The sequence below is a fragment of the Larus michahellis genome, chromosome 1 (assembly GCF_964199755.1).
Source record: "Larus michahellis chromosome 1, bLarMic1.1, whole genome shotgun sequence".
In the NCBI taxonomy this organism is placed as follows: domain Eukaryota; kingdom Metazoa; phylum Chordata; class Aves; order Charadriiformes; family Laridae; genus Larus; species Larus michahellis.
The window spans coordinates 116,314,774-116,331,227 of NC_133896.1; the positions used below are offsets into that span (position 1 = coordinate 116,314,774).

General features: G+C 35.2%; 1 protein-coding gene across 1 annotated transcript in view; it reads left to right on the forward strand.

Annotated features, from left to right (window-relative positions):
* Positions 1-16,454, forward strand: part of NCAM2 (neural cell adhesion molecule 2) — a 301,713-nt gene that overhangs the window by 152,184 nt on the left and 133,075 nt on the right. Inside the window, exons 2-4 of the mRNA XM_074599962.1 lie at positions 8,020-8,094; positions 8,893-9,099; positions 11,438-11,581. Coding sequence (XP_074456063.1) covers positions 8,020-8,094; positions 8,893-9,099; positions 11,438-11,581 — 426 coding nt within the window. The remainder of the gene's footprint in view (positions 1-8,019; positions 8,095-8,892; positions 9,100-11,437; positions 11,582-16,454) is intronic.

Here is a 16,454-nt window from a genome sequence, read left to right on the forward strand (position 1 = left end):
TGAGAGGAGGTCATATATTAAAACAAATTTTAAATTTATTAAGATTCAAAATATTCCTGTTCAACTAAATACTACCAGCTGTACAGTCAATGATTTCTTTTTAAGGGCAATGGGTTTTTTAAAGGTTTTTAGTCAACTTGTATCACTCTCTTTGCCTAAAAGCTTTAAGTTTTGCAAATTGGATTAAATCCATTTTAGATTAGATAAAAAAATTTCCTAGATTTCTGCTAATGACAAGCTGTCACTTTAAATATTGAGATCCTAATGTTTCAAGTTTATCTTTATTGAGGCACTTCTGGTTTTTAGAAGATTCTACCTTGGATGTAGGAGAAATTATAAAATTAAGAATTCCCTGGCTACATAATTTTCAGATTGGGAAGCATTTTTCTTAAAACTCATAGGGTCTTGAAATACTTTTTCTTTCTGTTTATTGCTGCCAAAAAGAAACATTTTCAGATTGAGGAGGTTTTGTTAAGGTAATATTAAGCTTTGAAAAGTATAATCATCCTGTTCTAGATTATTTTTTTTCCTACATATCTATTTATTTATTTATCTATGAGATCAATATATGATGAAGATTCCTCAGTATGTTTCTCTACAGTTAAAATAGAGTAATATTCTGTTAAGCAGTGAATTTTAAACTTAAGCTCCACTGAATTTATGTGGAATAACTTACATAGAATTAAATATCTGCATCATGTCATGCCTGACAGAGCCCATTTTATAACTGAAGTCCTCTGAATTTCATGCCTTTCACTTACAGAAAATCTTTCTTGCCAAAAACAGTCTTGAAGTGAATGAAGTTAGATATCTTGGTTGTGGTTTTTTTTCTTGTTTTGTTTTGTGTTGTTTTGTTTTTTTAAGGTGGATATATTTTAATCTTAATTTTCTGCACTAAACTTCCATGCCATGATTAGAAAATGTACATATGGATTAAATATTGATTAAAACTTCTTTAAAATATCTAAATAAGGTTGGGCTTGTAAATCTGTATTTAAATCTTTAAATCATTATCCCATCTCTTAAGTTTTGAGAGAGCTGTGCTCCCAGTATCAACCTACCTGGAAATCTCCATAAAACTCACAATGTTTATATTTGTAGGTTTATTTCTAAACTACAGTTTACTTCAGCTCGGGGGGGCAGTAGTGAGTAACAACTTCTGTTTGAGGTACATCTTGCCAATAAAGTAACAAGCAGACTTTGTTTAAGCAATGTCCTGTTTTATAGTTGTATACGGTGTCTGCTCAGATATTAATAACTTACCTGTTTTACTGTTTCTGCTGCAAGTGTCATAGAAAATAATATTTAACAGAGGATTTTCTGACTATGCTTCAGTATTTGTGCCTTTCTTGCACAAAACTGGATCGTAGTGATTCTCTTGCACTGTGCATTTCACCCCTATAACATCTGTTATGCCCCAGAAGGCAGTTTGAACTTTGTGTGACTTCTAGCTCTTCCCATCAGGGGAAATGACACTTGAACAGATGTAGGAAATGAATTCATGATGACACAGAGAATGTTTTGTCTACCTAAAAATAAACCACTCTGTATTCTATAAGACAGAAATTCAACAAGGAATCCATGATGATTCAAATAAAACCTTGGAACTTTATATCAGGACTGTGTTTCCTACTGACAAATCCAAATTAATGCTAATGTGATGAAATGGAAAGTTCAGTTATACTGAACTACTTAATTAATCGTGAAACTTGATGTCAAGCAATTAAAAATTTAACTAACGTGTCTCAGTACTGTCATACTCTGGAGAAGTGATGCTTTATGATTTAGTAGTAGCCTGCCCGCTACAAAGCTGAACAATAACAAGCCTCCGTAGAGTTTAATTCTTTTTTTTTTTTATTGACTTTGCAGATATACTTCATCTTTCAGATATTTCTACAAAACAGATTGCAGCAAGCATTCAAGGCCATTGAATGGAAGACAGACTATCATTAGGCCAGTTAATATATCTTTATTCATAAGAAAAAAGAAGAATATAATGTTATAGTGCTTACAGGATATTAGAATACTGTCTGAATAGAAAGCAATGTAGTTTTAATAAACTGCTAAAACAAATGGAGAAAAAAAAGATCTAGAAGTACATTTAAAATGTTGAATGAGTTAGTTTGAATAGGCTATGGATTAAATTTTCACTATGGGTCCCCACACACAGAGAAGAAAATGTATTATTTAGCATTATTTTTATTCCCAAAGGATTAGAAATGTATAAGGTGTTTTTAAACACCTCAAGTTTCACAGATTTTACAAGCTTAACAAGAACATCATCTCCTTTTCAGTGGGTATGCAGTTGATAGGATTTTGTCTCAGTAGACAATTCACTTATATAAAACAGATATGTCAGTATGTGGTAAAATCATATTTTTCTAGCATTTTGTTGTGGGTTTGCTGTTTAATGATGATAATTTTAGTAATGTTGTCATTAGCTTTTAATGGTCATCTTATGTGTAACAGCTGACCGCATGCTGTTACTTCTTCAAAGGTCTACACTGTTGGAGTCGTCTTCATTGTCTATAGGAAAAAAATAGTTCCTTGGGTGACTTAAGATATCTCTGAACAGTATGTCCATTTGGTGATTCCATCTGTCGAGTGCAAACAGCTTAATTCAGCTCTTTTCTGTAGTGTTGTTTTAATGTAATTCTTTAGGGCAGAGGTGTGTGGTTCCTAATTGTTTGATTACTCATGGAAACAGCTCGAATCAGACTTTCTTTTACCGAACTGTAACTTTATGGGTTGTATAATGGTTTTGTATTTCTGACTTTGCTGAATTAATAGTTGAAAAAAAGCTAACTGATTGACATTTTAAAAAAAGAACCTAAAAAAGCATTTGCCCTAAAATAAAATGCTCTTGAACTGTCTGTTGCTTAACGAGTTGAGTGTACATTTCATAATTACCATTTCCTCATTTCAGTTTAGGAGTCCAAACGGATGTAAAGTATAGTACTTAAAAACAAAACAAAGTACCCTTTTTGGTGTTTCAAATTATATTAAAACTGGAAAATATTAGAAATTTGAGAATCCATTTCTACAAAGATTGTGTGAGTGTAATTTTCATTGAAAGCCCATTCACTTTTATCTGGGAATCAGTGAATTTTAACAGAATACTCTCAGAAGCCTGCATAACAAAGGGAAAAAAGATTAACTGGGTGAACGGTTGTTCTGAGGTTGAATTTGATACCAATTAAAAACTTCCTAATTTCTTCATGCTCAAGAATAATGAAGCTAAGTTTTCTAAACATGTCAAATAGGAGTGTAATCCACATCACCCAAGTACGTTTACTTACTACATTACGTCAAAGCATACCAATAACCCAGGGTATAACTTTGGTCAGAGAACCTATGCTAAACAGAATTAGGACCTTCACAAGGAATACAGTCCTTCTCTCAGCTATATCTTGAGTCTGGTTGTTTTTCTCAGAAGCCACTGCCAAAGCCATGCAAATTAACTTCTGTAGCCATCACTCCTCTCCTTAGTTCCATGTTCATCCCAAGCTATGCCTTATTTTGTCTTCATAGCTGTGTCCTTTCCTTTTTACTGCCTTCTCATTAGCATCTCCCTTTCAGTAGGTTTGCAGCCCAACAGATTTAGAAAGATCTGTCCATAATAGAGTGCTGTCTCATTGCTTAAAAGTAAATTATGAAATGTGTTCGGATCTATTGATGTAGCCTAAAACTCTCCAACTGTATTGCACAACATTTACATTGCGGAAAGTGGGGCAGGCTGTGGTATGTTTTGGGTTTTGGTATCTGCCTGGTGTCATACTTTTCAATACAAACAAAAGGAAACTTTTCAGGTTTTTGAAGTGTTTGGGTGTTTTTTCAAGAAATCGAATTATCAAGAAGTTGATGGATGGAGTTACTAGTTGGAGCAGGGCTTTGCCTAATATTTTTCAGTTTTTATTCAAATATTGTCTCCTTTTCTTTTTTAGTGTCTTATATAATTTTTATATAATTTAACTATACATTTGTATAGTATATACATAACGTGTTTTAATGTATTGCCAACTGACGATAGAACTACATATGCAAGTGACTTACTGTTACACTTTTTCTAAGCTCTCATTGATGACACCTCACTTCTGTTGCATTTGGTAACCTTCTGTATAGACAGAGCCATGACGGGTTTGTGATGCTAGTTCTGAAATGTGAAGGATACTAGTGCAAATGGGACTGAAATCAATTAGACTACTAAATATTAGGTTTTATGAATAGGGTCATCTGTCTCCATATTTAAGAGAACAAATGGACCTCCTATTGCTACTGTTACTTATCTTCCTAAGTGATTTTTATACCCATTAAGGAGTAATTCAACAGAATCCTCTTAGTGTAGGACAGCTGATAGTAATTCTTATATAATGAGTATGATCAAAGAGGAAGGGATTGGTTATATCACCTAGTGCTAATAGTGCTTTTTTTTTTTTTCCCTATAAAATTGCAAAGTACTGAAGACTGAGTGAAGCCCTGACTGACTTTGCTTTTTCCCAGAACAGCTATACCACAGTAGTATTACACTCCACAGTGTTCTACCTGAGGGGATCTTCTAGATTTTGCATTTTTAAAATATTATTTATTTATTTATTTATTTATTTATAGCTGGTTAGGTAATAAACTTGGAAATGTGGGAAGAGGCAATATTTTGTCAGATCTATCAAGAAGCTATTATTCATTTCTGGAGTTGGTTCAACATAGCTAGACACAGCCTCTGCTGGCTTGAATTTCTTTAGTATCTCTCTGACCTAATAAAATAAGCATTCATCTGTGTGTTCAAAGACCTTCAGATCAATCTGGTACAAACAGCTCCTTTTTATATTAATCCATTAGCTGTTAGTGTACAGCAATAACTCAAATTGTGTATACGTTGTGTGCCATCTTCATCAGAGCTTGTAATAACCTAATGCATCTATGTAGTTCTTATTGAAAAAAATTTGAAAGTAAGGTAAAACTTGGTGGATATGTTGTCTCTTTGCAAAATTTTACTTTCAGTAAGTGATGAGTGAGCCTTCTCCTAGCTTAGTACAGGACTATTTGCCTGACTACCTAATAAGCACAGAATGCTAGATTAATAACTTGGGCAGTATTTTTCATTCCAGTTTGCATAAAGCAGTATTTTTCTATTTACATGAAGCAGAGCTAGGAAAATGGTGAGGCTAGAAAAATTGGGCAGATGGTCTTATATTTTTCTATTTTTAAATATTAAAATACCGTATGTAGAAAATATTATTTCCTTTTGGTTTCAGAGATGTAGCTAGCATGTCTCCACAGAGCTTATAATTGCACTTATGCTAAGAATTTGAAATGGAGTTCACCCCTTTGCCAAAACTGTCTTACGGTCTCAAATATCTATTTCATTGATAAAGGAAAAATATTCTCTAGCTTTGCCTTTCTCCTCTCATCATGCAGTCCTTACATTCTACCTGACATTTATTTCTTAATCTACTGTATTTACATAGTTCAACATCACTTATTACAGATATTGGAACTGAGCGATGAAATTGTCCTTGAACCAATACTGTTGAAATGCTAACATATATGAGTTCCCGAAGCAACTCTACAAGGCTACAAACTCTATAAAAAATATAGTACCAGACAAGTAGTGATATAGGACCTTAAATGCGAGTCTGTGATTTGAAATAAATGTCCAGACTCTAATCTCTTGAAATTCCCCAACCTCTGAATTTATTAGTACCTTGGTTTCCAACCGGCAGTTATATGTCCTGAGGTAAAAGTGAAACTTACTCTGACAGGTAAGTAAAGAAGTGAGGCTTTGAGTACCCTCCTGGATGATTTATTACTCCTTGATGCTTATTACAACAAAGATAAAACTTTGCCTGAAACTTGTCGTCTTTCCTACACTTAAGCTTGTCCTTTGCTTCTCGTACCATGGACATAAAAACCATGGATGAGAACGAGCATATTAGTTTCTCTGTCAGCGCTATGCGTGTACCCTAAAGGAACCTTCACTGTGTTCCGTGCTATTGCAATGAGAATAGTACTAGTACCCGATCTGGTACTAGATACAACATTTTTACAGTCCATTTCAGTTTCTTACAGACCTCCAGGCAGTCCTGCTCTCTTCCTTGACAGTCTTTATGGACTGACAAGTTTTGTAGCAAACAGACTACAATCAGATACTTATATTTGCCTGGAGTAGGATGTGTTCTTGGGGGCCTGTTTTTTTTTTTTTTTTTTTGGTTTCTTATGGTGGCAGGATATAAAATATTACTAATAATTAAAAAAAAAGTAAGTCCAATTGTGATAACCTCCTCAGGAAAAAATTCCACAATTCAGGACATCTCATAAAAATATTATTTACCATACAGATGTTTGGTTCTGTTTTTTGTTGTTGTTTTTTTGGTTTGTTTTTTTTTTTGTAAAAATACACAGTTCTGTTAAATTTAGTTTGGCAAGCTGATACTGAAGTAATCTTCAGTTTTCTTTGCCTTTCTTTGGTTTGACTTCTGATATGACTATTGAACAAAAATTCAAATCTAGTTTAATTCTTGCTTATCTGGGCTGATTACATGAAAGAACATCAGTTAATAGCAAATCTATTTCATTACACTTTTATCTTAATTGTAATAATTGCCACATTAAAATGTATGTAATGCTACTAAATGATTTTTTTCTGTGCTCATCTTTTATTTAATTTATACTGTCAACAGAACCAAATAATTGTGACATTTAGTAGGTTTTAAAGTTCTAACATATTCATGAGTAAAACTTATCACACTGAAAAGTGTGTCCCCACCTCTAGAGATGTTTGTCCAGTTGGACTTTCACACCGTTTATGTAAAAGGAATCTAGTGAGCTTAGGACATTCAGTATGCACTGTAGTTCGTGTTGCAGTTTTCAAAAAGGTGCAATATTTCCACATACACAGTATTTACCATGGTTATTATATTTCAAAATTTATTGAGTGTTGGGAAACAAAGACAACAAATACTTAAACACTTAGGGAAAACACCTTTCCCTTTCCCAGGCTCCAGATACCTTTCTTTCCCCATTCCTAGTCTCCACTCCCCTTGTTATCACCATCAATGCAGATTACACTCAGTCCCTTCAGTGAGGTAAGGGGTGATGCAGGAGATTGGGTTGAGGACATAGTGGTTTCTTTCTTCTATTCTTTCTTTCTCACTCTTTTTTTTCCCATTGCTCCTTCTGCCTAACTCATTTCCTCTGTTCCTTTGTGGTTTATCCACAGGCCACAGTCTTTTTGGGGGTGTACTAGCTCTGGCAATTATGCATGGGCCACAATCCCTTCAGGGGTGTTACCAACTGTGCCATGGAGGGAGTACCTCCTATTGCTCTGTCCTTCTTGTTCTTTGGTGTTCTAAGAGGTGCCACAAACTCCTCCAGCTGGCTTAGCTATGTCCTGCAGTTGGGTCCATTGTGGAGCCAGCTAGACCTGGCTTTGTCTAGTACAGCACAAGCCCTGATTTCCCTCCCACTGAAGTCACCCCTGCAACCATCTCCCACTACTTGCTATTTATACCCAATAATCTTGGATACAAGAATATTGTGGGAGGCAGTGTCAAAAGCCTTGGTAAAGTCAAGGGAATTACCGCCCACTTCTTCATGGGCGAATGAGGGAACGTTCTTCCCTCATTCATAAAAATAATAATTTTATCATAGAAGGCAGTGGGGTTGGTCAGGCATGATTTACCCTTGGTCAGTCTATGTGATTGTTCCCAGGCACTTTATTCTCACTGAGTTTTTGATTTTATGTTCATGTGTATTTCTCTCCATTTTTCTTTTTTTCTTTAATTTTGTTCTCATTTTTGGGATGTGAGGCTGTTATCCTTCGTGTAACATCTTTTCTTTATTTCGATTGTTTTCTCCACCTCTTTATATACTCCCATTCAAAAGGTAAAATGCGTAGCCGAAACTTTTCATATTTGTTGAACAGGTTCTATAGTATAGAATGAGAAAACACAAAACCTGAAAGTATAAAATTTAAACTGAGAAATGCGAAAATGTATTCACAACGTACTTTATATTTTTCAGCTCTACTTCAAGTTACAATTTCACTTAGCAAAGTTGAGCTCAGTGTGGGTGAATCCAAATTCTTCACATGCACAGGTATGTATTCAATTTACTTGTAGGTATGTATTTTTTGTTCGATTTTCAACCTTCTACATAATTTGAAACTGAATTGATTCACAATATTAACTTAAATTAGCATATTTTTCCATAGTCACATTGACTTTTGAGATTTGTAATAAATAGTGGATTATCACTGGCTTCACATTTCCAGTCAAAAAACTATTCATTTCACACTCTGAATCACTCAGTTTGAATTGTCTGTATCAGTACAGGGAATTTGATCTGTTAGGATGCTTCTTTAGTTAAAATATTTTCACTTGTCTAAACTAAAGAGTTAAATAAGCTACTAGGCTAAGTTTAAGTATCCTCTCCAATCTAATGAGACACTCAAAGAGTCTTTTCTGGTGAGGTAGATGTCAGTCAGGAGGAGAAGGGTTTCAATTTGCAGCTGCCTGATGTGGATCCTTGATGTTGCTGAGTTGTCATCTTCCACTGACAATGACACATGGCCTGACTACACTGACGACTCAGCTGACCGATGAATTGGCCTGTCGATCCAGTGACTCCTAAACAGCCTTCTTTCCTTTCAGACTTTATACCTTTCTGTTTCATTTTTTTACCTCTTGAATACTTGAGCTGTTAGTTATCCTGTCTCAACAATCATACATCAGCCTGCAGTTTTGCCTTACTTATATTTCTACAGACTTTCTCACAACTCTTACAATGTAGCAGTTCTCTGACATTGCATAGACATTGTCCATTGGGTAGATGTATGTGTTGCATAATGTCTACCTGAACTTCTAAGGTTGGGTTGTTTTTTGGTTTTGTTTGTAGCCATTGGTGAGCCTGACAGCATAGATTGGTACAATCCCCAAGGAGAGAAGATTGTTTCTAGTCAAAGAGTGGTTGTTCAGAAAGAAGGAGTTCGATCACGTCTAACCATTTATAATGCAAATATAGAAGATGCTGGTATATATCGGTGTCAAGCAACAGATGCTAAAGGACAAACTCAAGAAGCTACTGTTGTTTTGGAAATTTATCGTAAGTAAAATATTATCAATTGATAAATGAAAGACTATTTTTTAAAAGCCACTTCTACTGAGAAAGTAAAGCCTATCAAAATATCTTCCCAGGCTCTGAACCTTATCTTCCAAATAATTGAATCTCCTGCAGTGTAGTTAACAGATATGATGATGAAGACTTAAATGAAATGCATAGTCGCTTTGTAATATTGTAGATCATTTTTCCTTTGTATCTTAGAAAACCATCTTATGAGGGTGTACTGTATGCTGTACGCCTCGGAAAAGAGGAAATATGAAAAAAAAAGTAATCCTCGTTCTTATGACAAGTACATCTACAACCTATTACAAATACGTGCATAAATAAAAGTGCAGGAAGTACAATATATGTCATTTTAAAAAGTGCAGTTTAGACTGAATTAGTTATTTTTCATGTCAGTCTTTTCCTATTCTTGGACTTATAATGGACTTTTGCCATAAAGCATTGAAGCTTAATGTGATAAGCAACCGAAATGCGTTTCAATTACAAACAACTGGAGTTTGAGGAATATATTTGAAAAGTAAATATATTCTATCGTGGTAAGAGATACTCTAAGAGTTTTGGGTTTGTCTGTTTTTCTCCAAATTACTTAAATAACTTTACATTGTACTATATTCTTTAGATCAATGAAAAATGCCTAAAAGCAATACATTGAACAAGTACACTGTGAAGACACAAGGCAAGGCCTTTATTAGTGAAAGCGGGGGCATATGCCAGCAACCTTTCAGCTGAGATATTCTCTAATTTCACTGGAGAATAGTTTTTTTAATATTCATCACAAATTTTTTTGTGGGTGGACTGATCTCTGAGAAAATGCAATGAGACAGAAAGTACAGAGTAGAATCATAAAGCACTGCTTCTGAAAGGTACAGTTTAGTCAGATAACAAAAGACATACAATTTTAAAAAAAATCTATTGATAAAACAACCATTAAAATGGTGATGGCAGTTAGAAGAGATTACATGATGGCTTGAAAGCTAGCAGTTCAAAAGATTTCAAGTTTTGTTCAATTCATTTGTATGCTTAAAACTGCCAGTCACTCCATTAGCAGACTGCTGAGCAAGGTTGAAATCTTTTGAAGTGTTTCTATGTGGTAATTTTAATAATTCTGAGGTTAGATAAACCTGAAGACCTACACAAGAAATGTGAAGGTTTGTTGGAACTGACATGTGAAAGTTTCCTCATTTGTATTTGTGAAGTATTGTGAGGAAAAAGCAGGATACACTGTACTCCTAGGGTCTGGTTCAATACTCACTGACGTCTGCGAGGGTTTTTCTTTTCACTTGCATATGGTCAAATACTTCAAACATTTCATACAAATACTTTGTAAAATTGTACAAGAGATTGATACAACAAAAGTATGCTCCCTCTGCTGTGGGCACTGTGTGGATTATTTGAGCCTGAACGCATATCAATGCAAAAAGGTGGAGGTGGAATTGCATCTCTGACTTATATTCTCCAGAGTGTCCTCTGAAATATAATTGACAGTCTTTGATCCTAGAGAACATAGGTCAGTTTGTTTCTTCTATGTGTAAGAAAATCTTCCAGAAGTTTTTGTCAGGTTTTTGCCGTTAGATCTTGTATGAGATGATGGATTAATGCCATATTGGAGGTCTAACACTAAATTCTAAAAATACTGAACTTATTCAACCCACTAATAAATTCAAATATCAAGTTTGGTTGTTTTGGGTTGGAATAATTAAAAGCCTCCTCATCAAGCCTAAAAAAATCTTGTTATTTCCTCAAAAAATGCTACAAATTCATATGACTTAGTTATATTGTTTTTCCATATATTTTCCCACTGGCTTTTCACTTTTTGTTTTACTCAGATGATGGTTTTCACAGTCATAGGTGAAAGTTCCACCTTTTTAATAAGACTTTTCCTAATAATTCTGGTGATTTTGTTGGAAGTTTTGATGGAATAAAAACTAGAGGTTTTAATTCAATAATAAGATCATGAGGAATAAAATGCACAAGAGAATAAATAGACTATTAACCTGAATTTATAGACCTCTAAAAAAACTACAGTTTCAAAACTAGACTCTGGAACATTGAAAACAATGAAAAATATATTTATAAAACATGCTTAGTTTATATAAATCAAACAGATTTTCATAAATCCTTTCTACAGAGAGAGTGGAAGTTATGTGTCCAGAACTGTTTGAGTCTTGGAAAAATTTTGAGTCTGGGAAAATTATGGAAATAATTCTGTATTATCACAATGAGAACTCTTAATAATGATTTGATTTGGTGTAACAGATAATTTTAATGCTAAATGAACTAGAAAATACTTACTATGTTCTGCTTTTTTCCTTTTCAGAAAAGCTCACTTTCCGAGACATAGTATCTCCACAAGAGTTCAGGCAGGGAGAAGACGCAGAAGTTGTTTGCCGTGTTACTAGTTCACCTGCTCCCATTGTCAGCTGGTTGTATCGGAATGAGGAAGTCACAACTATTGCTGACAGTTAGTATTTTGGTAACTCTTTAAATTATACATTCTAATTAATATTAAAATATTATTGTAGAAGACGACTAATCACATTATAGTGGAGGATGGATTTTGATTAGCTTATCAGTTTAAGTAGAATTTAACCAGGTTCTGTGGTCTACAGAGAATCCGTATGGAATGGTTTCCTCCATGTATCACATTTTTCCAATGGGGAATTTTGTTCCGATATAACATGAGCATCCAAATGCCCAAAAGATTGCTGGGAGCTCCTTTGCAGGAGCTCTTCCTGGGCTGCCGTGTATGTAGGGGTTGAACACATTTTTAAAACACATACAGATAAACTTCACTGTGCACGCAAAGTGATGACACTAAGAAATGCTGCATTGATTCTGGTGTGGTTGTACGTTAGCTCAGAGCCTTTCAGGTGGATAGGATTTTTGCACTATTGTGAGATTTTACTCGTATGAGTGTAAGCTAGCCTTTCGGTTACAAACAACTGGAGATATAAGTGATCTATTTAGGCTATATTCCCTAACAACTAGATTGATAAATTTAGGTGAAGATTAATCTTTCTTGCTGTTAAGAAATCTTTCATGCCTTGTGAAGTAAAAAGACTCAGTTTCATATTACATTTCCAGATTCAAAATCTTCAGTGAAGGATCCGTACCTGTAATTTGTTAGCATAATTTTAAATTAAATAACATCAAATTTGTCTGTCATATCCTAAATGGTGTCTATTAAAAAAGAAGTAAGTAATTATTCTTGTTGAGTTTTAGTTCATAGCAAGTTAAATTCTGAATAATTTCATATACAAACTGAATTGCCTATTGCATTTTATTTGCAGGGCATGAGAAAAACAGTTTCTATTTTAAGCATTCTAGCACTGGCATATTAGGAGGACATGAGATAATGTCATTGCTTTAATTTCATGGCTTTTATGTTATATTCTTGACCATTCTTCATTTGTATATTTACAACTAGTAGGATTTTTGCAGCACAGACTTTTGACAATTTCAGTTTTGCAAATTCTTCACATTTAATAGTATCTATATTTGTATATTCCATTTCAACAGAAGACTGACTTCTTCTCCCAGAAGTCCTGTGCACAAAATGAGAAGTAAAAATGTAAAGATTTTTGCTGTGCAGTATAGTTGAAATAGCTGTGGGTGAAATAGTCTCTCACCATTCTCAATCAGTTTCTCTATATTCCCAATACCTTATCTGCTCCATTGCTGGATTTATAGACTCTTCTGAGTTCTGCAAACAATGATGTGAGTAAGAAGCTGTAAGAGTGGCTGTCCAGTATTCCTCAATTACAAAACCAAACCAAACCAAACCAACAATAAAAAAAAAAAACTAGGTAAACAATGACCTCCGAAAGCATTTCTGGCCTTAGATTGTATGTTTAAGGTCTTATAGAGCAATTATAAAGCATAATTTTCTGGAGATGTTCTGTATTGTTATCTGTATTGTTATCAAGAGCTGAATTGTCATGACGCATAATTCCACTGTATGGGAGTCAGGGATATTTTATTAGCTATAAAAGTGAATGGGTCTGTTTTCATTGATCAGATCTTATCTGGGGTTGTTAGGGACGTTCTCTGTTTTTGCACATTTCTGAGGCTTCAAAGTACTACCCATTAAGTACTACCCATTCTACAGTGCTTAAAGCAAATATTGACATTTTACATACAGATATTTGTATAGTAGTTTGTGGTTGGAGATAACCTTAGAAGAAGATTAACTGCCACTGTTAATACAAATACGCTACATAAATTACCCGCTACCTGCATAAATACGCATGTTTTATTCTGTCACTGCTCACATCATTAAGGTATGTCAGAATTCCGCTATCAGATGAGCAGTTTTCTGTAAACATAGCATAGGTATGTTATGTAACTATAATGTGTGTAGAAAATTGTATGTTTTATACAACTGGATAGAAAATGTTAGTGACTGGTGCATCTTCCATGTTTCCTGTATGCTTTGGTATATTTTATTGTTTTACAGTCTCAATTATGTAATTCTATTAGGTGGGTGGGTTTTTTTCCCCACATAGGTAATTTTAGTATGTAAGATGATCCTCTTCAGGACCATAATTTATATATGATAAAAGGTTCTGAAAACTTATTAGAATTTACTTTTTGAAAATGCATCTAGTTACAATTCTAGGGAACTGCATGTTATCTTAGGATTGGTGCGGTCCATAGAAAAGCATTCTCTCTTATTCTGAAGGGCTAGATAAGACAGACTTCAAATGAGCCAGGCTAACCCCCTAGATCATATTGCGTAGTCTGTGGCAAGCCAGTTCTGCTCCTTCCTCAGAGAAGTGTCTAAGAACTACGTTTCCCACTTCAAGTCAGTGGTTTGTGCAGTGGAAAAAGTGGTGCCATTGGTCTGCAGAGACAATGTAGACCTGTTAAAGACGTTTGTGTAAAATGATGTGCAAAGGTGAGTGATAACTTTAGATGGTTAACATGCTGTGTTTAGGTTTGGTCTAGAAGAAGAAATTACTGGGTTGAAAAACAATCCCTCCTGCAGAAAATGGAATAGTCTGGTTGTACTATTTAATAGGGCATATTTAATAGGAGTCTTGGTCTTCCAGTTTTGCTGAAAGTTTTGATTTTTCTTCAACAGGTCTTTAGTCATGTCCTAGTCTTAGAATGAACAGCTGCGCCTAACCTTTTTATTAGACATTGTGACTCATAGCCTGGTACGTACCCTAGAACACAGTAAAATTTGCAAACCATAAGCCAAAAATTCCTCAAGCTCTGCTTATGAGGTACTGAAAAGGCATAGGCAATCCCTCTTGCCATCCATACCACTTAACGTCTGATTTGGCTGAAGGGGAAGGTGGCGTGACTGTTCTTCTAAATCAGGCATTTGAAGCTGACTGTGTTGAGTCCAGAAAATAGGGTGGTGAGATGGAGGAGTGTAGTGCCTGGTCACTGTCCACATCCACCAACTGTAAGCCATTTAGTACAGGACGCCATTTTTATTACAATAACCATGGGACAGTGAACTTTGTCTGTGTGCGCACCATCTGTATGTTTCATGTTGTATTACTAGTTAATTCTATTGCTCTGGACCTGTTCCTTAGTACACGTGAGTGCATCAAGATCTAACCGCTGCCTGTCAAGATTTCAGTGCATTGTTGACCCAGCCAGTCTATGCACAATTGCTTCCTGCTGAATGACAATAGTATCATTGTATACTTAATGGCATTTTTACATATGAACTATTCTTTCACAAGCCTACCAAAGGATAAAACATGGAGAACAACAATTTCTAAAGAAAGTCACACATTCAATTCACATTCCATTTATTAAGTTTCCTTATAATATGGCGTGTATTAATTTTGTCTGTATGTAGGGAGTCTAAGTAGCTGAAAAAGGTCCAAAATGTTTTTCTTTTGTTATACCTAGTATATTCATGGGAATATCTCCTGCTGTTTCCATTAAATACTTCTTCAATGAAAGTTGAAAAGATATCCAGCCAACACCTACAGGTGTTCTTTCCTGTTACTAAATAAACTCTCATTTTTCATAATTTTAAAGAAATAAAGGTAATCTCCAGTCCTCTCATTCACCTCACACTTTAAATATTTATGTTAACTAAAAAAAAGAGGTTACTGATTCTTAAAGAGGGCATAGATCTCAGCTTTTCAAAACATTTTGAAGCACAGCTCTCTGGGAATTGTGTAGGGACAGGATAAAAAAAAGATGATATAATTTGTATGTGTTAGTGTGTGAAATGGCATTAATGTTCAAGCATGTCTTTAATAAACCATACGTAATTAGCATAAATGCGTTGAGGCCACTGATGTCCTGTAAACCTCTATCAGGTGAAGCATAATTAAATTTTCTTTTTACATTTTTCTGATAGAGTTCTTGGTAATGAAGCAGAACCCACATGGCATAAAAAGCGGTTTTATTTGTAAATATATATGTACATATGTTCTATGAACAGACTCTTAGCTGTATAACTACATAAAAGCTTTTCTACCAAATGCTGTTTATCACTGGTTTTGAATATCAGTGTTGTGTTGTGGGAAATCTAGCATGCTTTAAAAATCTAGCAGAACCAAAAAAGAAAGCAAAATGAAAAATGACACTTGGTTGCTAGTTAAAACTGAAAGCTAGTGAATCTCATCCTCCAATACTGAAAGGATGACACTGGTTCAAATAGCACAAGACAGCTGAATAACAAGTACGCAGGTTCTTCAAAAACCACATACAGCTAACTGCAGGAAGTAATTCTCCTCAAAAGAGTCCATTAATATTGACTCTTAATGAATATTAATATGGTGGGTTGACCTTGGCCAGCTTCCAGGCACCCACCTATCTGCTCTCTCACCCTCCACAACAGGACAGGGGGAGAACATGAGATTAAAAAACTCATGGGTGGAGATAAAGGGTGGGAGATCACTCACAAATTACCAGCACAGGCAAAACAGATTTGAATTGGGTAAAATTAATTTAATTTATTGTTAGTTAAATAGAGTTGAATGGTGAGACACAAAGACAAAATTAAAGCAACATCTCCCCCCTACCTGGAGCATCTCCTCCCCTTCCGCCTTCTCTCATCTTGGTGCTTGCAGGTCTGTTTGTCTCATTTTTCTTGTTCTTCTCTCTCACGGTTACTGCACAGCATTTTGCTCTTTCTTACACAGGCTTTTGCAGAGGTGCCACCTTGGCTGTGGGGCTCAGCTGTGCCCTGCGGTGGGTCTGCTGGAGCTCGCTGGAACCAGCTCGGTCTGGCACAGGGCAACCCTGGCCTCTCCTGAAGAGGCCGCCCCTGCAGCCCTCCTGCTGCCAACATCTTGCCATGTAAACCCAATACACTAGCTCAGACAGGAAGGAGAGAAACATTAAATTCAGATTCAGTT